Source organism: Triturus cristatus, chromosome 9, assembly GCF_964204655.1.
Source record: "Triturus cristatus chromosome 9, aTriCri1.1, whole genome shotgun sequence".
Taxonomy (NCBI): domain Eukaryota; kingdom Metazoa; phylum Chordata; class Amphibia; order Caudata; family Salamandridae; genus Triturus; species Triturus cristatus.
The window spans coordinates 48,116,880-48,140,502 of NC_140592.1; the positions used below are offsets into that span (position 1 = coordinate 48,116,880).

Here is a 23,623-nt window from a genome sequence, read left to right on the forward strand (position 1 = left end):
GTACAATACTAGAGAGTCGGTGTCTGCGAGGACAGAACTTACAACTGGCCACCTCTACTATAAATGTGCTTTTTGAGACTGGGTCTGGTGGCTTAGTGGACTAATGCATCCACAGCAGGGGTCTCTGTTTGACCTCATGTTTACAGGTTCAAATTCAGGTGGACCTTTTTAGCCTTTCATCTTTCTGAGGTCGATAACATGAGTACTATTGAGTTGGGTAACAATAAACATCTGTTATTCAGCGCCATCATACCCTTCTGGGTGAACTTGTGCTTTACAAGTAAGCATGCTTTTCAGTGGCTCTTTCATCGATCCATACGTTTTTGAAGATCCCTGGTTGATCACTCTGGCAGATTTGGGCTAAGACCCCTGTGTTCTGGGCTGATCCATGATTCACTGGGAGATATTCCAAAGCAGAAGAATCCATGAAGATGCCTGCAGGGGGGCGGGTACAGTGTACACATTCCATCGGGAAAATATATGTGATGCTTCCTCTGCTGGGAGGTGATTCGGGGTTCCCAGCATCTCTATAGCAGAATATCTCCCCCTATTCTATTGCTGTGTGTAAAATGCACCTCATCTCCACCCTGCCACTTTGTTTTCCTTCCCAGCGATGCTCCATCCACACCGTTTCCAAGGCAACAGCAGCCTTTCCTGGGATTTCAAGAATGAGGTGAAAATCTCTGTGCCTTGGTTCCTGGGAATGACATTCAGAACCCGACAGCCAGGAGGGGTGCTGCTCCAAGCCCACGCTGGTCAATACACAACCATACTCTGCCAGGTAGGGTTCTTTCAAGCATAGAAGTAACCAGGCTAATCAACATGGGCAGGGGGTGAAAAGTCACCCTCTGTTAATTTAAAGGCACTTGAAAAGGCTATTTTATTACAGCTGCAAACTCCAATACCTTGGCGAAATAGCATGAGAATAAAATATCTTGTCAGTCAAAAAGAATTGTTTTATGTATGTAGCATTTGCTCTTTCTCTGTATTTTCAGTGTCCCCTTGTGCTTCTTGACCTCCTCCTCCAGTCCTACGCCTTTCCGAGAGGGTGTCCATTAAGCCCACTTGTTTCCTGTTCTTTCAGAGTCCCCTTGTGTTTCTTGACCCCCCCCCCCTCCGATGCTATGCCTTCCAGTGAGGGTGTCCATTAAGCCCACTTGTTCTCTGTTCTTTCAGTGTCCCCTTGTGTTCCTTAACCCCCCTCCAGTCCTACGCCCTTCCGAGAGGGTGTCCATTAAGCCCACTTGTTCTTTGTACTTTCAGTGTCCCCTTGTGTTCCTTGACCCCCCCAGCCCCAGTCCTCGCCCTTTGGATAGGGTATCCATTACGACCACTTGTTCTCTGTACTTTCAGTGTCCCCTTGTGTTCCTTGACCCCCCCCCTCCATTCCTACACCGTTCTGAGAGGGTCTCCACTAATCCCACTTGTTCTCTGCTCTTTCAGTTTTCCGCTTGTGTTCCTTTGCCCCCACCCTTCAGTCCTACGCCCTTCGAGGGGGTATCCACTAAGCCCACTTGATCTCTGCTTCCAGTGTCCCCTTGTGTTCTTTGACCCCATTCCAGTCATGCGCCCTTCCGAACGTTTAACCATTTTGTCCACTCGTTCTCTGCTCTTCCAGTTTTCCCCATGTGTTCCTTGACCCCCTCCAATCCCATGCCCTTCTGAGAGGGTATCCACTAAGCCCACTTGTTCTCTGCTTACAGTGTCCCCTTGTGTTCCTTGACCCCCCCAGTCCTACACCCTTATTAGAGGGTGTCCACTAATCCCACTTGTACTCTGCTTTCAGTGTCCCCTTGTGTTCCTTGACCCCCCCTCCAGTCCTGCGCCCTTCTGAGAGGGTCTCCACTAATCTCACTTGTTCTCTGTTTTTTCAGTTTCCCCTTGTGTTCCTTGACCCCCCCCCCCTCCAGTCCTGCGCCCTTCTGAGAGGGTCTCCACTAACCCCACTTGTTCTCTTCATTCAGTGTCCCCTTGTGCTCCTTGACGCCCCCTCCAGTCCTACGCCCTTCCGAGACGGTGTCAATTAAGCCCACTTGTTTCTTGTTCTTTCCGTGTCCCCATGTGTTCCTTGACCCCCCCCCCCCCGTCAGTCCTATGCCCTTTCTTGGAGGGTATCCACTAATCCCACTTGTTCTCTGTTTCTCTGTTCTTTCAGTGTTCCCTTGTGTTCCTTGACCCCCTCCAGTCCTCCGCCCTTCCGAGAGGGTGTCCATAACACCCACTTGTTCTCTGTTCTTTCAATGTCCCCTTATGTTCCTTGACTCCCTCCAGTCCTAAGCCCTTCCGAGAGGGTGTCCATTACGTCCACTTGTTCTCTGTTCTTTCACTGTCCCCATGTGTTCCTTGACTCCCCTCCAGTCCTATGCCCTTCTGAGAGGGTCTCCACTAATCCCACTTGTTCTCTGCTCTTTCAGTGTCCCCTTGTGTTCCTTGACCTCCCCTCAATCCTATGCCCACCCAGGAGGGTGTCCACTAAGCCCACTTGTTCTCTACATTCTGTGTCCCCTTCTGTTCCTTGACCACCCCTCCTGTTCTACACCTTTCTGCGAGGGTATCCACTAGTCCTATATGTTCTGTGTTCTATCAGTGTCCCCTTGTGTTCCTTGTCCCCCTCCAGTCCAACGTCCTTCTGAGAGGGTGTCCACTAATCCCACTTGTTCGCTGCTTTCAGTGTCCCCTTGTGTTCCTTGCCCCCATTCCAGTCATACGCCCTTCCGAAAGGGTAACCATTTAGTCCACTCGTTCTCTGCTCTTTCAGCTTTCCCCTTGTGTTCCTTGACCCCCCTCCCTCAATCCTATGCCCTTCCGAGAGGGTATCCACTAAGCCCACTTGTTCTCTGCTTACAGTGTCCCCTTGTGTTCCTTGACCCCCCTCCAGTACTACACCCTTATTATAGGGTGCCCACTAATCTCACTTCTACTCTGCTTTCATTGTCCCCTTGTGTTCCTTGACCCCTTCCAGTCCTACACATTTCCGAAAGGGTGTCCACTAAGCCCACCTGTTCTCTGCTTTCAGTGTCCCCTTGTGTTCCTTGACCCCCCCCCCCCGCCCAGTCCTGCGCCCTTCTTAGAGGGTGTCCACTAATTCTGCTTGTTCTCTGTTCTTTCAGTGTCCCCTTGTGTTCCTTGACCCCCCCTCCAGTCCTGCGCCCTTCTGAGAGGGTGTCCACTAATTCTGCTTGTTCTCTGTTCATTCAGTGTCCCCTTGTGCTTCTTGACCCCCCCCCCTCCAGTCCTACGCCCTTCTGAGAGGGTCTTCACTAATCCCACTTGTTCTCTGTTTTTTCCGTTTCTCCTTGTGTTCCTTGACTGCCCCTCCAGTCCTACGCCCTTCCGAGACGGTGTCAATTAAGCCCACTTGTTTCCTGTTCTTTCCGTGTCCCCATGTGTTCCTTGACTTCCCTGTCAGTCCCACGCCCTTTCTTGGAGGGTATCCACTAATCTCACTTGTTCTCTGTTCTTTCAGTGTCCCCTTGTGTTCCTTGACCCCCTCCAGTCCTTCGCCCTTCCGAGGGGGTATCCACTAATCCTGCTTGTTCTCTGTTCTTTCAGTGTCCCCTTGTGTTCCTTGACCCCCTCCAGTCCCACGCCCTTTCTTGGAGGGTATCCACTAATCTCACTTGTTCTCTGTTCTTTCAGTGTCCCCTTGTGTTCCTTGACCCCCTCCAGTCCTTCGCCCTTCCGAGGGGGTATCCACTAATCCTGCTTGTTCTCTGTTCTTTCAGTGTCCCCTTGTGTTCCTTGACCCCCTCCAGTCCTTCGCCCTTCCGAGGGGGTATCCACTAATCCTGCTTGTTCTCTGTTCTTTCAGTGTCCCCTTGTGTTCCTTGACCCCCTCCAGTCCTTCGCCCTTCCGAGGGGGTATCCACTAATCCTGCTTGTTCTCTGTTCTTTCAGTGTCCCCTTGTGTTCCTTGACCCCCTCCAGTCCTTCGCCCTTCCGAGGGGGTATCCACTAATCCTGCTTGTTCTCTGTTCTTTCAGTGTCCCCTTGTGTTCCTTGACCCCCTCCAGTCCTTCGACCTTCCGAGGGGGTATCCACTAATCCTGCTTGTTCTCTGTTCCTTCAGTGTTACCTTGTGTTCCTTGACTGCCCCTCCTGTTCTACACCCTTCCGAGAGGGTGTCCACTAAGCCTCTTGTTCTCTGTTCTGTCAGTGTTCCCTTGTGTTCCTTGTCCCCATTCCAGTCCTATGCCCTTCCGAGAGGGTGTCCACTAATCCTGCTTGTTCTCTGTTCTGTCAGTGTCCCCATGTGTTCCTTGACCGCCCCTCCTGTTCTAGACCCTTCTGAGAGGGTATCTACTAATCCTACATGATCTGTGTTCTGTCAGCGTCCCCTGGTGTTCCTTTACCCCCTCCAGTCCTACGCCCTTCTGAGAGGGCAAGTCCACTAAGCGCAATTGTTCTCTGTTCTTTCAGTGTCCCCTGGTGTGCCTCGACCCCCTCCAGTCCTACACCCTAACTGTCACCGGTGTTTACATTATGGATACACCATGTTGTCAGACCTGGGGGTCAGAGAAAACAGTCCAGCAAACTGCCTCAGCAAATGATAGCAGTCTCTCTGTTGCTGGTCTGTCAGTGTGGGGAAAAGGACTACTCCTTCCACAGTTCCGTCTTGGGCATTAATCAATAGGAGGTCTGGGAGACGGTCACTCTTCTTCCTCGCCTCCATCTGTTACCATCAACCTGGTGATGTTTGCCCTTTCGCCCTGTGAGTGTCCATGGGAATGCCCAACCAAGTAGGTGACTCCCCCCTTCCTCTCTAAAATTGGACATACCATTGTTTTACAAGCTCCTGGCTGGCTCCAAATATTTGTTCACCTTTTTCATGTACACAGTCATTCTGGTGCAAAGGCCAAGTGCATAGTCCACTCAGTTTCTTAACATTAGCCCCCACTGTGCCGGGGGGGGGAGGCTCTGAGCTTCAGGGGCCCCCTCTGGCGCTGTGCAGGGGCGGCAAGAACCCTGGCCTGACAGCTCCTGACCCCCCCCCACCCCCATGTACTTTGCAGGGAGGCCCCCTCAAGTTTTTTTTCTCCACTGAGTCCACGATGAACTGCTTAGGTTCCTTGAGTGGTCACTCCCATCCTTCCTTAACCAAGCTGAGCAGACACCTCACAGGGTGTCCAAAGAACAGCTCAAAGGGATTAGAGCCAACTCCTTTTTGAGGGACCTCTGTATGCTAACATTAGGCAGAGGAGGAGAATGTCCCATCTCCTCCTGAGTTTTTCAGGCAAACCCATGATCATGCCTTTTATGGTTTTGTTGAATCTCACAACTAAACCATTACCTTGGGGATGATATGGGGTGGTGAACTTGTAAGCCATCCCGTATTCTTCCCACATTGTCTTTAGATAGGTGGACATGAATTTTGTGCCCCTATCTGAAATAACCTCCGTAGGGAACCCAACTCTGGTGAAGATTCCAAGGAGGGCTCTAGCCCCGGAAAGGGGAGTGACTGTGCTATGGGAGTGGCCTCAGGATATCTAGTGGCATGTCCACTATCACCAGGATGAACCTTTTCCCTGAAGCTGTGGATGGGTCTAAAGGACCAACAATATCTATCCCCACACTCCCAAAGGATGTACCGAACACAGGTAGTGGAATAAGGGGAGCATTTAGCTTGTCTTATGCCTTGCCACTGGCTTGGCAGGTCACACAGGAGCAACAACACTCCTTGACCTTCTCAGACATCTGGGGCTAGTAGAAGTAGTGGTTGACCAGCCTTTTCCAGGTCTGGTCTGCCCTAGGTGCCCAGCCAAGGGGATTTCATGGGCCAAGTTAAGTAGGAACTCCCTGTACTGTTGAAGGATCACCAGTCTCCTGGGTGCACCTGGTTTGGGGTCCCTTATCTCACTGTACAGAAGCACCTCCTCCCAGTATACCTTATGAGTACCACTGGTATCCTCTTGGGCCTGTTTGAGAGCTAACTGTCATAGGCCTTCTAGAGAGGCACAGTCCCCTTTGTTCATTGCTCAGGTCCTCCCTAGAGGGACCCCCTGCTCCTTGGAGTTCTGCCAGATCTGGCAAGTTTCCAGGAGTCAGTGCCTCTTCAGGCACCAGGCCTTTCCCCTGAGGGTTGGGCTCCTTCTGGTCCTGTGGACCTTTGGGGGCTGGGCTGCCTGCCTTGCTGCCGCTCCTCCTGGCTTTAGGGACCTGGTCCATAGTTGCTGGCTCCCGGATCCCTCGACTCTCTCTCAGTCTTCTGTGCCATAATTAGCCTCTTCACGATTAAAGTTCTTGTTTGCCGTCTTGCCACTATGCACAGCATTTCTGGTAGAATGCTTCAACAATAAATACCAAATACAGATTTTCAGAAAGCACTAATATCTCAACAAAACAGCATGTTGTAATTCAGATTGAGCTAAAATTTGTTCCCAACCTATCCATCTTCACACACCAGAGATGGCTAGCTAGTGTCATGTTTTTTGACAGGCTTTGAGTTGCAGCACGCATCATGCCAGCTCAGTCAGTGTTTGCATGGATGAAGGCCTCTCTGTGTTGATCAACTCTGTTCTGCCTGTAATTCAAATGCTTCTTTAACTCTGAACGCTTTAGTTAATGGGGAATCTTTTATCATTTGTTCACATTTTGCACTGAGATTCCAAATCTCGATGAGAGCAGTGGGCAGTGCTCAATCTGTTCCCATGAAGAACGTCCTTTGGTTATATAGTATTTCTTTTACCCATGCTGACTTTGTTCGACAAGATAAGACAGTTACAGGTGAATGTTTGTATAAATCATCTTCAAATAGCCAAGGATATAATATCCTGCACTGACTCAACAAATTACCAGCTTTCCTTTGCAGTGATCCCCCCAGGCTCCACCCACCTAGAAAAGACTTCCTGGAGAAGTGTTCATCCACCATCCCCTCTGTCCTTGGCTTCAATTTTCCTCTATCATCTTCACTTTTCAACACACCTCCAGAACTCTCTACCTACTTTCAGACAGATCTCCAGAACACTCTACTCACTTTCAGAGAGACCTCCAGAACCTTCTACTCACTTACAGACACCTCCAGAATCCCCTGCTCACTTTCCAACTGACTTCCAGAGCCATCTACTCACTTTCAGACCGGCCTCCAGAACCCTCTGCTTACTTTCAGATAGACCTCCAGAACCATCTACTCACTTTCAGACCAACCTCCAGAACAATCTACTCACTTTCAGACACCTCCGGAACCATCTACTCACTTTCAGACCGACCTCCAGAACCCTCTACTCTCTTCCAGACAGACTTCGGAACTCTCTACTCACTTTTAGACACCTCCAGAACCCTGTCCTCACTTTCAGATAGACCTCCAGAGTTCTCTACTCATTTTTAGACAGACCTCCGGAACCCTCTACTCACTTTTAGACAGACCTCCAGAAGCTTCTATTCACAAAGCTTGATCCAATGGAGTTTTAGTGTTTGGTAAATGTACATAACATCACAAGCGTGTCTTCTACAAACTTCTTGGTTTCTGTGTTTGTGCACCTGGGTGGCTGTGCCATCACAGAAGATCAACCTGTTGTAAGATGAGCTCTTGTAGCCTCTGGTTCACACGGGCATGTCACTTTTCTGGACAAAGTATGTTGTATTTTGTGTTGAATGATGTGCTTCTCAGCATGCTCCTCAAATTAAACAAGACATATCTAAAGGCATCCTGAGTAGATTGACACTGTTAATCCTGCAACATGTTTATTGATGTCTCATGTTTATGGATGAGTATAGATTTGTAACTGGATGCGTAACAGAATGCAGCCTTGCAGAAATGTCCTGCTCCGCAGTAGAACAATCTGTCCCCTTGTACAGTCCAGTAAACCCCGCGCATCCTTCAACTGGATTTAAAGAAGAAACTCTTTTCCTTTTGCGTTTGTCCTTCCACAGCTGGTGTCCGGTCTCCTTTCCTTCTCGGTGAACAGGGGCAGCAGTCGCACGAACACCCTCCTCCTCGATCAGATGATGTTGAGTGATGGGAACTGGCACGACTTACAGCTGGAGCTGCGGGATGTGCGCAGCGGGCGTGAGACCCGCTACATCATCACCGTCAACCTTGACTTTGGGTTCTACCAGGTCAGTTCTGTACCGGGGACTTTCAGAGCAGGCAAGGGTGTTGTCACAAGCCACAACCTGAGCATCCATCACAAAGTCTTCACATGATGCAGGCAATGTCAGAGTCAATTCTTTATAGCAAACAAAGCAACGGTCTGTCTTTATGTATGTATTCAATAGCGCAAACCTAGATGCAAGAAAACGGGATGCAGTGCCCAAGATAGGATTTTAAAGGGAAGAGCGAAAAAAGGGAAGAGCATGACTGAGTATAGGCTGAGGAAGGGTGCACGCATGTGGCAGAGGCCAACAAGATCCTCATGTAACTTGGCTTACGGAGGTCTCTTGGTTTGTGTCTGAAGCGTAAACCTGCATTTCACTTTTTGACAGTTATTGAGAACTTCCAGTGCTCCTAATCTTTGATTTTAAATCTTAAAAAGCAGGTTTGTTTCTCATGCAACTGTGGGTGTTGTTTCTTGGGTGTCCATTGTTACTTCAGATCCATTTTAGAAGCACCACAGCAACATCCGTAGGTATTCAGCCAGGACTGGGGAACCAAGAGCCACCCTGGCAAAAAGGCTCGAACCAGTCCCGCTCCCTTTGTCTCCTCGAGCAATCTCTCTCTTTCTCTCTATCTTTTCTCCCTCTCTCCTTCTGTCCAGTCTCTCTTCCTCTGATCACATTTTCTCTACCGCTCTCTCTTTCTCTCCGTCTCTTGAAGCCTCCTCGTGCCTGTTGCAGTTAACCTCGGGAGCTGAGGAAAGTGACTGAGGCACCAGGAGCGGCCCAGGCTGTTCAAAACCGGCCTCCAAGAGATCTTGGAATAAAAGGCCTGTCTGGCCCTGAAGCATTGCACACAAGAGCTGATGACCAGTTCATGCAGGCGTGGCTCACGGACCTCTTCGATTGATATGTTGGGCTTTGTGTAATTAGGACTTGCTATTGATGACAGACAAAAGGCCGCTCACCCACTAAGCTTGACTGCGCTGAAGTGATCTAAGATATTCAGCTCATATTTTTGCCATGGGTAAATCTTCTGCGATTGGGTTAGCCAGTGAACAGCCCTCAGAATAAGTCTGTCTACCATGTTAGAAAGTGTGAAAGCAAGCTCACACTCTAACCATGGTTAAGCCCTCTGAGAGGGTTCAAGGGAAAATTGCTAGGGTTATGTGTGAGATTAGGAGAGACTGCGAAGGGGAACAGTTTATGAACTAGGAGTGGATGCAAATGTCAAGTGAAAAGGCTAAGACCCACAGGGGACTAGTACTTTGGAGTCAGGATAGGTCCAGGGCAGTTAAGCTGTAAACTGTGATTGTATCTGCTTTTGGGGGTGAAGGTGAGCCAGTGACCAGTCTCAGCAGTACAGGAAGAAAGTGTGATCTCATGGAAGCGTGCTGTGCCGAAGGCCCAAAGTCTGTGCAGCAGAGAACAGCTCAGCATATTAAGATTAGTTTTCAGATTGTGTAAATAGATTGCAGGAAGGGAAAAGTCTTCTTGACTAGGACAGGTTTCATTCCAGCACAGCTTGGCATGACTTTGTGATTGGGAATTCAAGAAAACCACAATTCCCATTGAAACTGTTGTATCAAAACTGTTGAGAATGTAGGGGCCCATTACAACGGAAACAGTTTATGTGAACTGCGTTGTGTGTTGTTTTTTGATCCAAATAGAAGAGGCTTATTTACAGAGTCTCCTGGAGATGTGTGTCTGAGTGTGATGACCTGAACTCTTGAAAAAATGCCATTTTCTCTCTGTCTCCTGCAGGACACTGTTGTTGTTGGGAATGAGCTACATGGTCTGAAAGTGAAACACCTGCATGTTGGAGGACTGCTGGAATCCGGGGAGGTGCGGAATGGCATGGAAGGCTGCATACAGGTGAGAGGCTAACCCTGCTGGTCTGGGACAGAGCAGCTGAGGTCAGGGGGTGTGCAGAATGGCATGGAAGGCTGCATACAGGTGAGAGGCTAACCCTGCTGGTCTGGGAGAGGGAAGCTGAGGCCAGGGGGTGTGCAGAATGACATAGAATGCTGCATACAGATGAGAGGCTAACCCTGCTGGTCTGAGGCAGAGCAGCTGAGGCCAGGGTGTGTGCAGTATGGCATGGAAGGCTGCATACAGGTGAGAGGTTAACCCTGCTGGTCTGGGGCAGAGCAGCTGAGGCCAGGGTGTGTGCAGTATGGCATGGAAGGCTGCATACAGGTGAGAGGTTAACCCTGCTGGTCTGGGAGAGGGAAGCTGAGGCCAGGGGGTGTGCAGAATGACATAGAATGCTGCATACAGATGAGAGGCTAACCCTGCTGGTCTGAGGCAGAGCAGCTGAGGCCAGGGTGTGTGCAGTATGGCATGGAAGGCTGCATACAGGTGAGAGGTTAACCCTGCTGGTCTGGGGCAGAGCAGCTGAGGCCAGGGTGTGTGCAGAATGACATGGAAGGCGGCATACAGGTGAGAGGCTAGCCCTGCTGGTCTGGGAGAGGGAAGCTGAGGCCAGGGGGTGTGCAGAATGACATAGAAGGCTGCATACAGGTGAGAGGTTAACCCTGCTGGTCTGGGGCAGAGCAGCTGAGGCCAGGGTGTGTGCAGAATGACATGGAAGGCGGCATACAGGTGAGAGGCTAGCCCTGCTGGTCTGGGAGAGGGAAGCTGAGGCCAGGCGGTATGCAGAATGACATAGAAGGCTGCATACAGGTCAGAGGCTAACCCTGCTGGTCTGGGAGAGGGCAGCTGAGGCCAGGGGGTGTGCAGAATAACATAGAAGGCGGCATACAGGTGAGAGGCTAACCCTGCTGGTCTGGGACAGAGCAGCTGAGGTCAGGGGGTGTGCAGAATGGATGGCATGAAAGGATGCATACAGGTGAGAGGCTAGCCCTGCTGGTCTGGGAGAGGGCAGCTGAGGCCAGGGGTTGTGCAGAATCACATAGAAGCTGCATACAGGTGAGAGGATAACCCTGCTGGTCTGGGAGAGGGCAGCTGAGGCCAGGGGGTATGCAGAATCACATAGAAGCTGCATACAGGTCAGAGGCTAACCCTGCTGGTCTGGGAGAGGGCAGCTGAGGCCAGGCGTGTGCAGAATGGCATGGAAGGCTGCATACAGGTCAGAGGCTGTCCCTGCTGGTCTGGAAGAGGGCAGCAGAAGCCATGGGGTGTGCAGAATGACATGGAAGGCTGCATACAGGTGAGAGGCTAACCTTGATGGTCTGAGAGAGGGCTGCTGAGGCCAAGGGGTGTACAGAATGACATGGAAGGCTGCATACAGGTGAGGGGCTAACCCTGCTGCCCTAGTAGAGGGAAGCTGAGGTCATGGGGCCTGCAGAATGACATGGAAGACTGCATACAGGTGAGAGGCTAACCCGGATGGTCTGGGAGAGGACAGCTGAGGCCATAGGGTGTGCGGAATGACATGGAAGGCTGCATACAGGTGAGAGGCTAACCCTGCTGGTTTGGGAGAGGGCAGCTGAGGCCAGGGGGTGTGAAGAATGACATGAAAGGCTGCATACTGGTGAGAGGCTAGCCCTGATGGTCTGGGAGAGGGCAGCTGAGGCCATGGGGTGTACAGAATGACATGGAAGGCTGCATACAGGTGAGGGGCTAACCCAGCTGGTCTGGGAGAGGGCAGCTGAGGCCAGGGGTGTGCAGGATGGCATGGAAGGCTGCATACAGGTGAGAGGCTAACCCTGATGGTCTGGGAGAGGGCAGCTGAGGCCATGGGGTGTAAAGAATGACATGGAAGGCTGCTTTCATTAATGAGAGATCAAATCCGCCCCATAAGACCTATTACATTTCATTTCAAAATGATTAGGGCTTGGCCTCTCCTTACAGTTATGTCCTGAGTGCTTGCCCTTGTTCTGAGGCCATAGTACCCTTCCTCTCTCACTGTGTCACGAAGACCCCAAAGATGGAATTGAGTCTGTTCACCATGTGTCATTGTTTCTATTTCTGTTTCAGGGGGTGCGACTGGGTGACACTCCAGCAGGGATTACATTACCCAAGGCCAGCAGCTCCCTGAATGTTGAGGCGGGATGCGTTGTGCCCAATCCTTGCGACTCCAACCCGTGCCACCCTAACAGTGTGTGTAGAGATGAGTGGGGGTCCTACACCTGTGTTTGTGAGCCAGGTAAGAGCACAGACGCCCTTAGACTTTCTGTTGGAATAATGTTTATTTTGTACGTGTTCAGGTAATCTCAAACCAGATGATTGTTTTAGTGATCGCGAATGACTTTCTGTTTTCCTTTTGTTCAACTAATATGTGATTTAAAGCTGCACAGCATATTGCTGTTATGCTCACTAGGACCCTTTGAACAGGAAAAACTTAATATGCTGGGAAGTTATAATGTTATGCGCGCTGGGTGTGAGTGTATTCGGAAGAATAAAGTAATGATCTACGACAGCTCCTGTGTGGCATAATTTATCTGTATGCTCCTGGGTTGGGGAAGATGCTACAACTGGCGACGAGTAGGGGATATGTGTCCAAGAAGACAAGACTGCTCTCTTGAGAGTTTGCAATGATACAGCAAACTGCTTGTGTGTCCCACGTTTGCCTAGAATCGATGCAGAGCAGGCTGCGACCAGAGTATGTGAAGTCAAAGCCCTGCTCCAGCCAATACTCGGCCGCAGAAGAAATCGAAGGCCCTATAAAGGAGCATATTCAAAATGCCCACCAAACCCGCCAACGAGGTGGTCAACAGAGACGCTGCGCCACGCCCCAGATAGAGAGCAACTAATCAGATGAAGCAAGAAATAACGATCACTCAGCAAGATACGAGAAACAGAGAACTTATGGATGATTGAAGCATACTGCGACACATGCTTCGAACGCAGCTTCTGCTTGCAATTGTTGTCGGAGCCAGCATGCATCGCAATCATCTGAATGGCATGTGCCAACACAATGGCGGCAGAAGAGAGCACTAAATACAATGCAGCCGTGTTCCTGAAGCCACCACTGTCTTTCGACACTTCTAAGAAGCAGAACATTGGTGCCAGGTGGGCTGCATGGATCGAAACATTCAATCACTTCATCAATGCACTAGAGGAAGTAGATGACAAGAACATAAAATATTTGAGTGAAAGAAGTGCTAATGAATATCCCACAGAAAATCATACCAATAGGTTAAAGAAGCATTGGAGGCTAAGTTCAATCCCTTGCCAAATGTAGACTATTAAAGGTATATCTTCAACCAAGCACGACAAAATATTGGTGAAACAATGGATAAGTTTGTTGAAAGACTTGATGCACTCACTAAACATTGCAAGTTCTGTGACTTCACCGATGAAGAAACCATGTGCCTCAGAGTCATTGATGGCTGCTTTTCAGATTCATTTAGAAGACGCATGCTGAGAAAAACATACAGTCTAAAGAAAATGCAGATGGCTGCAAGAGCAGAAGAATGAGCAGGCCAAAAAGCTGCTGACCTAGAAGCAGGAACCACACACAATGAGTCACCGTTGACGTGAAAAGCAAGCACAAAGCATAAACAAGATACACGTAAGTCAGCGTTGTCAAAGAAAATAAAGCTATACTTCCAATGTGGATTTTCGTTTCCCCATGAAGGTAAATGTTCAGTCATAGGACAAGTCTGCAAAGGTAGTAGGAAAGAGAACCATTTTATAGCTGTGTGCCGAGCTAAAGAAAAATCAAGTGCATCACAACAGCAAGGAAAGATGGACGCAGGAACATTCCAGAAGCATTTTCACCATGCCCCGAAAACCAAAAAGCAACATCAGTTCTGACAAATCGAAACCAGGCAAGATCAATCGCCATCAAGCTCATTATACAAAGGTTCTTAAACGTTACTATTGTGTACTATCGAAGAAGATGGGTGTGCGCTGATGATATCTACCAAAGGACAGCTTGCACATTTGGGGTTAGCTGCCTGTAAAGAAGATCACAGTTGAAAGAAAGCTCACCAAACAAAGCGACAAACTTCATTTGGACTCAGTTCCAAAATCAGATTGAAATTCAACAATCACCCAATAACTTTAATCATAGACAGTTTAACAGCCTATTCACCTATTTCTCGCCTTACTCAGGCACGATGGTATATACCTGGGCTGCTTCTGAGCAATTGCAAAGCCAAGGGTCATTCACAGCGACAATGTGACACAAAAAGACGTTGGTGAGAGCCACCATTCATGTTCTACAAGTGACTTCGTTAAGTGCTTGTTTCCTCAGTTTTGCCACTGCCACTGACGTGGTTGATATAACTCAACTACAACCTCTGCGCTCAGTCTGAGATCACGAGCCGATCCTGTCATTGTTCCATGGCCTGAAAAAACTCAAGAAAATGAAAGTACTGATTCATATCAATGAAAACATTCTCCCTGTTGCCCAGCGTCACCGTTGATTTGCTATTCGTGTACAAGAAGCTGTAGAGAAAAAGTCGGAAGCACTCTTAAAACATGACTTCACTGAACACTCCACAGGCCATGGGTTTTGCCCATAGTAGTAGTAGTACCAAAAATGGACAGTAGCACACCAGAGCGCATTTGCATTGATATGCACCTGGCAAACAAAGCTATTGAGAGGGAGAGACACCCTGGTCCACTTCACATATAACGGACATGATCATGCAATTGAATGGAGCCAAAATGTTTTCCCGTCTTGGCTTGAATAAAGGATACTATCAACTCGAGTTGGAGTAGAACTGCAGGTACTTTACTACCTTTTTGACTCATGTTGATTTGTTGAGATATAAGAGACTGAGTTTAGGAGTATCTTCAGCTGCTGAGATATTTCAGGATGTTGTTCGTCGAATAATCAAACCTTTTACACATGATTTCAATTACAGTGATGACATACTGGTTTTTGGGAGAACACAGAAAGAATACGACAAAGCCCTTACCCAAGTGAGCCAGTTACTTGCTGATGCAGGCCTTGCTTGAACACTGCAAAGTGTGAGTTTCACAACACCAAACTCACGTTTTTTGGGCACATATTCTCTGATGGGGGAATGACTCCAGACCCAGACAAGGTGCAAGCACTTTCTTCCACTTTCCCCCCTCCGACCCCCCCCCCCCAGGATGTCACCATGCTGCAATCCTTCCTAGGCATGGCCAGTTATTGCTCAAGATACATTTGCAACTTTGCTACAGTGAGGGCTCCATTGAGAGACTTGGCAAAGCGAAATGTACCATTTCACTGGTCTCTGGTATACGATCAGTTTCAAAGACATTAAACATGTGATTGAGAATGCAACTGAAATGGCCTATTTTGACCCCAAGTTACAAATATCGAAATAATGGTTGATGCACGCCCTGTAGGGCTAGGGGCCATCCTTGCTCAACACAATGGCCAACCGAATGCTCAGGGACACATTGTGGCCTATGCCAGTCAAAGCATCTCTGAAGCAGAACATGTCTACTCTTAGCCGGAGAAAGAGAGTTTGGCTGTGGTGTGGGCCTGCAAACATTTTCATGTATTCCTCTATGGAAAACGATTCACCATCATAGCGGATCACCTTTGCTTACAATTTTTGGAAACCAGAAAGCTAAGATACCCCCTCTCATCGAGAGGTGAGGGTTAAGACTGCAAGAGTATGACTATGAAATTGTGCATAAACCGGAGAAGGATCAAAACCCAGCAGAATACGTTTCATGAGTGATGCTACATCGTCACAGTTCGACATCCATGACAGCTGAAGCATATCTCAACTTTATTGTGAGATCCAGCACAGCAGCGGCTCTGTCTATGGAACAAATCATTGCTACCACCAATGCAGATAAAGACATGACCATGATCAAAGAACTTATCAGCACACAATCATGGAGGAGAAGTACCTGTCCGCTTGCCAATAATGTGGAATTCCAAAAGTTAAAAAATTAACAGGATGAGTTAGCAGTCACCCAAGAAGGTGTTATACTGCGAGGCTCGAGAATCGTCATACCTGGAAGCCTAAGACAGCGGGTCATCGAGCTGGCCCGTGGAGGACACCATGATATCGTAGCCACCAAAAGAGCCTTAAGAGATCGGGTGTGGTTCCCTCGGTTAGATGAGCGAGTCAAGAAGGAGCTGAAGGTGTGCCATATTTGCAATTGTTTGTCCCCCAGGTGACGCAGCACCCAGTGACAATGTCTGACCTTCCTGTCCATGCCTGGGAGATGGTTGCAGTTTACTTTTTTGGGCCTTTAGCAAATGGACATCATCTCATGGTATTCATAGACGAATATTCTCGTTTTCCTTTGGTGGAAGACCTATCTTCGACAAGGCATGACAAAGTCATAGAACGTCTTGATGACATCTTTGCAATGTGGGGTGTCCTCGAAATCCTCAAATCTGATAACAGCAAGCCCTTTAACAGCAAAGAGTTCAAAGAATTTCTTGTCCAGCTCAAAGTCAAACCCCAAAAGAGTACACCCCTCTGGCCCCAAGCTAATGGTGTAGTTGAACGATTCATGGGCACCCTCAAGAGGGTCATTCAACGAGCGTCCATGGAGGGAATTAATCTGAACCAAGCCATGTGCCAGGTTCTCTGGGCCAAACAATCAACTCCTCACTCCACAACTGATGAGAGTCCAGCCACCTAGCTATTTGGGAGAGCCATCAGAACAAAACTACCCCAATGGACCCCGGATTGATCAGTGGATACTGACAAGGTTTCAGACACTGACATGACTCGGAAAAGGAAAATGAAAGCGAATGCAGATCAGCGTTGCCAAAGGAGAGTGGGTACAGGTTAAGCAGAGACGAAGACAGAAAATGGCCACTCTTTTTGCTGCTGATCCTTTACAGGTCATGGCATGCAAGGGACATAGGGTGACAGCACATCGTCCTGGACAATCCATCACTCGGGACGCATCACATTTTAAACACCTACCGCTACATTTGTGAAACTACGTGTGGGGCAACCCTGCCAGCAGGCCTGGCTCAAGCTTCTGAGCCTATGTCGGCTGATCAGGGTGGACCTCGATCACCTAGGATCACCGAGCCAGCAGACAAGTGCGAGAACCTCGTCGACTAATCGAGGAAATGTGATTTTAGCGTTGTCACCCACTTTTATTTAACAAAGGGGGATGTGTAGCATATTGATGTTATGCGCACTATGGCCCTTGTGGTTCTGGGTGGACTCTGAACAGGAAAATCGTAATATGCGGAGAGGTGTTAGGATGTAGTTAATGGGAAGTACGGTGTAATGAGCAGTGTGTGTGAGTGTATGTGGAAGAATAAAGTACTGGTCTACTGCAGCTCTCGCGTGGTGTCATCTATCTGCATGCGCCTGGGCTGGGGAAGACTCTACACATGCCGAGATTTCGCTACTCACTTTGCTTTAAAAATATACCCGTTTTCGATTAAGTTTAACACTTGAAACAGCTCAGTCAGAGCACAAGCTGGAAGCCCTCCTGTGGCCACGCCCACTTGCTGCACCTCTTCAGACGTCACTAGAAGCCCCTGCCCCTTTGTAGCCTTTCACTGCAGCTGGGCCAAGCCTGCTCCATTTTATAAGAAAGACGTACAGGAAATGCAAAAGTGTCTTTGTAATATATGCTTCTAAAGTTTTTTCAGTGCAGCCTGTTATTTTGATATATTTTGCAAATGCTTGCAAATACAGTCACTGTTTAATATATATTTTTTGGTAATATTTAGATTTTTGCAAGTAAAAATGCTGGTCCTCATTTTGAACTCCATGTTACAGGTGGCACGTGATGGGATTATATTCTAGCATGTCAGATTTAATTTTTGTGTGGGAAGTGTCCGTTTATTAATATCGATTATATATTGTAACGCAATGTAAACAGAAACAGAAAAGTTGTGTTACAAATGATGAATACAGTCAATGTTATCTGATGTTCTCGTCCGGGTTTCTGCAGACTCTTAAAACGTGGACAAAGGGCTGGTATTTTTCACTTGAAAGGTCGCACCCATCGCAGCTCTAACACCGCAGAGTTCCGTCAGTCGTGTTGTTATTTTGATTGTCTTGGGCTTATTTTTTCCTTGCTGCTTTCCTCCAGGGTTCTACGGCGCGACCTGCGTTGACATATGTCAGCTGAAACCGTGCGAGAACAGGGCTCTCTGTCGGAGGAAGCCAGACTCTCCCAAGGGCTACGTCTGTGAGTGTGGAGGCCACCATTTTGGACAGTACTGCGAGCACAGGTGAGAACGAGAGGTGTTTCCGAGAAAGGCCACGGTGCTGACAGTAGACAGGACTGGTTTTAGGTATGGGTGAGCTGGGCCCAGGCCCGGGGCGCCAATATTCCGAGGGGCGCAGCAGGGAGCTGCCTGCCTTAATGTCATGCAAGCAGCAGCTGGTTCATCCCACTGGGTCTCAATCGGGTCTCGTTAAAGACTTTGTAATCAGCCCTTAATGTACCTCAGCATAATTGTTAGCACCACATCAACCCTCTGCCCGCCTCCCATCTTCCTCACACCTCCTGCCATCACACGGCAACGACCCCTGCCCCACAGCAAACACCGGTTTATCTTTCCGCCTGGGCGCAGTCCCAGTCAATCCGATTAAGGGGCGGCCCTGACAGGAGAAGCAACACAGGAAATGTGCCGAAGCACACACCAACAGTGGTGATGGAACCATTTTTAAAGTGGGGGTGCTGCCATGAATATTATATCGCTGAAGTCATAGGGATCGGGAAAGATCAAATCATCATACAAAGAAACAAGTGAGGTAAATGTGCCACGCCCATAACTGCCGCACTGCGCCCATTCCAGGAACCGTACCATATTCGTGCATCTGCATTACTAGAAAAACAGCCAACAATCGTCGTATGTGGTGGTAATTGTTGGCCGCAGTTTTATTACATAATCGCACTTGTACAACTCCCCCTGCCACCCATTGGAGGCCGGGGTCATAAATCGTTGTCACACATTATTACAGATGTGATGTCACGCATTGTCCGCTGGACATCATAAATCATGGGCCATGTAGGAAGGTGGATATCTGACTATGGTTACCCCCAACTTTTTGCCTAGTGTCTAGCTGGTTTTTCGACTTAGTTGGCCTGAGATCCTGCCATTCAGGGTCTCAGGCTGTCTGCTCTCTCTTTAAAATGGACTATGTACTTTAGGTGCATAACCCATTTGGATAGGATCACCTTATTGGCCCCTGTACAGAGTACCCTAGGTACCCAGGGCATAGGTGTACCCTAGGCCTACCAGGGGCTGCAGCATGTATTATGCCACCCCTGGCCTGGCCTTCCATTCTGACACAACTGGCTGATCACTCAGCTGGGGCAAGGTCGTGTAATCACCCCTTGCTTAGGTGTAGTATTCCTATACCTAACTTACATATAGACACATGTGTACCTATCAGTCACTCCTATGGCAGGCCTTAACAATCCTGGAGGCAGAGTGCTTGGTAACATGTGAGATGGTGCTCTAGCATGAGCTGAGCCTGTCTGCAGCTTTCGGAACTAAGTCCTTATAGCTGTTCTATGATATAGCCTACCATATACTCATAAAGTGCCTTATAATCTTAGACGGTTATGGTAACTATGGTTTGGCTTTATCGAAACATGTCGTGTAAGGTGTCTAACACTGTGGAATAATACCCCCATGCCATTTCTGGACATGAGAATATTATTCCCCCCTTCTAGAGGGAAAGACATGTTAAAATCATACTTCAACTGTTAGCCTCTGACCAAAGCCTCAGCATCACAAAATGGATGCTGCTGCCACGACACAAGTCTGACCTCCTGCAGCTGGGAGTGATCCCAGCCAGGGAGGCCTGGACAATAGGTTTCCTGCTTGGGGAGGTGCTAGCACCTCCCCAGACAGCCTTTAGTGTATTGGGGCAGGGTGGGCTGAAAGGAATGAGACATGCCTGGGGCACACAAGGTGTTCCTTGCATAGTCCAGTTCAAACCGGCGCTGGGGCACTCCAGCCCCAGCTCTGGCGCGAAACTGGACAAAGGGAAGTGGGTGTAACCACCCCCTCCCAGGTCCCACCCATAAGGCGTGACCTAGCAGGTATCCCAGCCCCCCAGATTAGTATAAGAGTGGGAGTTGGGCCTCAAGACTTTAGATTATCCTGAACCTGCAAACTTGAACAGAAACTCTGGACCTTCGACATTCGACGAAAGAAGAAGACTGAAGAATCTCCCTTGTAGCCAAGGAGTGGCTACCCTGTGCAAACAGGCACCATCAAGAGACTACCCTTTGCTTTGCCCACGTTCTACGAGGAACCGACTGCAGAGCCCGACCAGAGCCTTGACTTCCAGACTTCTCCGACCCTGATCCACATCGACAGCAAAGCTGAGATCCGTGGAGGCGACGAGCGACGTGGGACCGGCTACCTGGGAAAAGTGGCTAGTAACTTAAAGCGCAGCTTCTGAGGCACCCTCGAAGTTGTGCACCAGGGATTGAGAAGCCCCAACCCCAAGCGCCATCTGCACCGAAGATCAGCCCCCCACACTCCACGACTCCTGCGTGGGGCCCTTCTGCATTTTCCTGCTTGCCGCGTCTGTCCGGTTGCTTGCCCGCTGGCTAGTGGCCTTTGTGACGACGCACCCTGAAATCTTCTGCGCTGGTTTGGCTCCTCCAGACTGGCTCCCGCTTCTCTGCAAAGAAGAAGCACCCCAGACCTTCCTGGTCTGCACCAGAAGCAAGTCCTCCGTTCTTCGTGGGTTCCGCTTGCCAAGGCTTGGTGAGTCCTAGTCCAACTTCGACGCCGCCGACAGCAAGAGCCTTCGTGGGACAGCTCGCCTCCTGGTCCTGGTCGTCCTCAACGCTTCCTGGTCCTCCTGGCTGCAGCGACAAGCTTTACCTTCACCTGCAATCTTCACGACATCGCCTGGTTCCTTCCTGGTTCCACGTGGTCACTGGCTAGTGACCTTGACTCTGTCCCTTCTGCTTGCAGGTTTCCTCTCTTCTTGATCCCAGCCTTGGGATCCACCGGACACTCTTCACTGACTGCCTGTCAGCATCTTTCTTCAGGCATCCATAGGAGTCGACGACGAAAACGACGCATCTTCACCCCTATGCACCCGCAGCCTGTGGGCTAGGTAACTTGGGTACTCCGGTGCTCATCAGGATAGTGACTATCCTAGTGTCTAGTTTTCAAGTCTCAACTTCCTAGCTACTCCGGAAGTGTCCTAAATCTGCCGTTCTCTAAACTGTACTATTGCTATTGACTTTTACGCATTACGCGTGAGTGTTTCCACTCTGCACACAAATCCCGTGGGCCTCCCACTTCCTAACTAACGCTAGTGTAGTGTAGCCCCAGCGATTCCCTAGGCCTAGGCCTATTCTATTTCCGTGACAGTGGTCCTTATACCACTTACTTAGTATATGGTTTGCGTGGCCCCTAGGGCCTAACTGTATTACTTACCTGTGTGATTTAATGTATGCTTAAATAAGACTGTGTTGTACTTACCTCTAATCTCATAAAGAGTGCTGAGGGTTTGACTAGAATAAATACACTTTATTTTATATATATATCTGTTGTGGTGTCCTTTCATTTGGTATTCAAGGGATTATATATGGTATCACAGCTGGCTTCACATGCCATTCAGAGTTTAGCCTAAGACTGCTCTTGTCCATGCTACCACTAGGATAGCTGGTCTATAAGGTTGACTTTACAACCAATCACCATAAGGGTATTTGGACTGATATAAGGTGTACACTAGAACTAGTGACATCATACATCAGGCCAACTTCTCACAGGCCATAAATCATTATGCATCATAAATCATTCTGCCACAATTGGCCCTTACTTTGTTGTCATAAATCACTCTGCCTGATCCCCATAAATCAGCAGCCCGACATCATGGGTCGTAAATCATTGGTCATAAATCATTCTATCACAAGCCATCATAATTACGTTATCATTTTGCCTACATATCATAAATCATGGGTCATAAATCATCGGTGGGCCATAAATCATTCTGTCACAATCTGTCATCATTCGGCTGTCATAAATCACTCCGCATGAGCATCATAAATCATCAGCCATAAATCATCGGCTGGCCATAAATCACTGGTTTGTCTTTTTGCTCATTTGCAACTCCTAGGGTCGTAAATCACCCTGACAGCTCATAGATTGTTCTTTGTTGTTTACCACGCCCCTTTGCGTGTGGGGGGGTAGCCTTTTCCCCGGAGTTAGGCCCCCAACTCGCTACCTTGTTAGTCTCTTTTGTGCCCCACCTTCTGGCGGGGGCTGGGCTGCGAGCGCCGTCTCCGTTTGCTACCCCGATTTCGTCAGGCGCACTCACCCTGCCGTGCGGCATCCCAAAGTGAGTGGCCCTCCTTCTACACACCGCCCTGTTGGTGTGCTCCCATACAATACCAATACACTTGTTGTTTCCGCCATTTAGATTTGCAATCTGTGTGTGCTCCTGTTGCGCGGGGGCAGTTCCTTACCCGGAGTTAGGCCTCAACTCGCTACCTTGTTAAGACTGTTTTGTGCCCTGCCGTCTGGCAGGGGCTGGGCTGCGAGCGCCGTCTCCGTTACCTGCCCCAGTTGCTGGCCAACTCACCCTGCCGAGCGGCATCCCAAAGTGAGTGGCCCTATTCACACACACCGTATGTCGGTGTGTCTCCCTCTCCAAACCTTTGTACCCGTAGTTCCTTTGGTTTTCGTCAGCACTGCGACGCTGCTGCTCCCAAGGTGTGGGTGGGTGGGATTCGAAAGTATTTGGCGCCGCTCCCCCATCTCCCATGATATGCAAGTGGGCTGCCACAGGGGGGAGCGTCGTCTTATATCTCCCCTTCCTATTGTTCTTGGAAGGGAGAGGGCGAGGGCCTCAGGGCATTCTGCCCTGCGGCGCTTCCCGCCGGTGAAAACCAGTTCCTGTTCCTTCCCGGGCTCTGGCGGCCATTATGGCGCCGGCCCTCGAGCCCCCTGCGGGGGCGGCCTCTGCAATAACGGCCGCACTGCGCCCATTCCAGGAACCGTACCATATTCGTGCATCTGCATTACTAGAAAAACAGCCAACAATCGTCGTATGTGGTGGTAATTGTTGGCCGCAGTTTTATTACATAATCGCACTTGTACAACTCCCCCTGCCACCCATTGGAGGCCGGGGTCATAAATCGTTGTCACACATTATTACAGATGTGATGTCACGCATTGTCCGCTGGACATCATAAATCATGGGCCATAAATCATTATGCATCATAAATCATTCTGCCACAATTGGCCCTTACTTTTTTGCCATAAATCACTCTGCCTGATCCCCATAAATCAGCAGCCCGACATCATGGGTCGTAAATCATTGGTCATAAATCATTCTATCACAAGCCATCATAATTTCGTTATCATTTTGCCTACATATCATAAATCATGGGTCATAAATCATGGGTCATAAATCATCGGTGGGCCATAAATCATTCGGTCACAATCTGTCATCATTCGGCTGTCATAAATCACTCCGCATGAGCATCATAAATCATCAGCCATAAATCATCGGCTGGCCATAAATCACTGGTTTGTCTTTTTGCTCATTTGCAACTCCTAGGGTCGTAAATCACCCTGACAGCTCATTTGTAGTCTTTTACTCAGCTGACTTCTGCTGTACCGCAGACATGTGGAGCACCAATACCAATATGAATGACAATTCGGTAATTCCGTGCACTACCCCTTAATTTCGCACTTGGCTGTCTTCATTACTATCCAGCCAACAGGTTTGGATCAAATGTGAAGAGCATGTATAAT

General features: G+C 49.0%; 1 protein-coding gene across 1 annotated transcript in view; it reads left to right on the forward strand.

The window, feature by feature from the left end:
* CELSR3 (cadherin EGF LAG seven-pass G-type receptor 3) overlaps positions 1-23,623 on the forward strand; it is a 790,626-nt gene that overhangs the window by 522,706 nt on the left and 244,297 nt on the right. Inside the window, exons 9-13 of the mRNA XM_085624365.1 lie at positions 612-781; positions 7,870-8,055; positions 9,796-9,906; positions 11,974-12,142; positions 17,971-18,112. Of these exons, the coding sequence (XP_085480491.1) occupies positions 612-781; positions 7,870-8,055; positions 9,796-9,906; positions 11,974-12,142; positions 17,971-18,112 (778 nt within the window). The remainder of the gene's footprint in view (positions 1-611; positions 782-7,869; positions 8,056-9,795; positions 9,907-11,973; positions 12,143-17,970; positions 18,113-23,623) is intronic.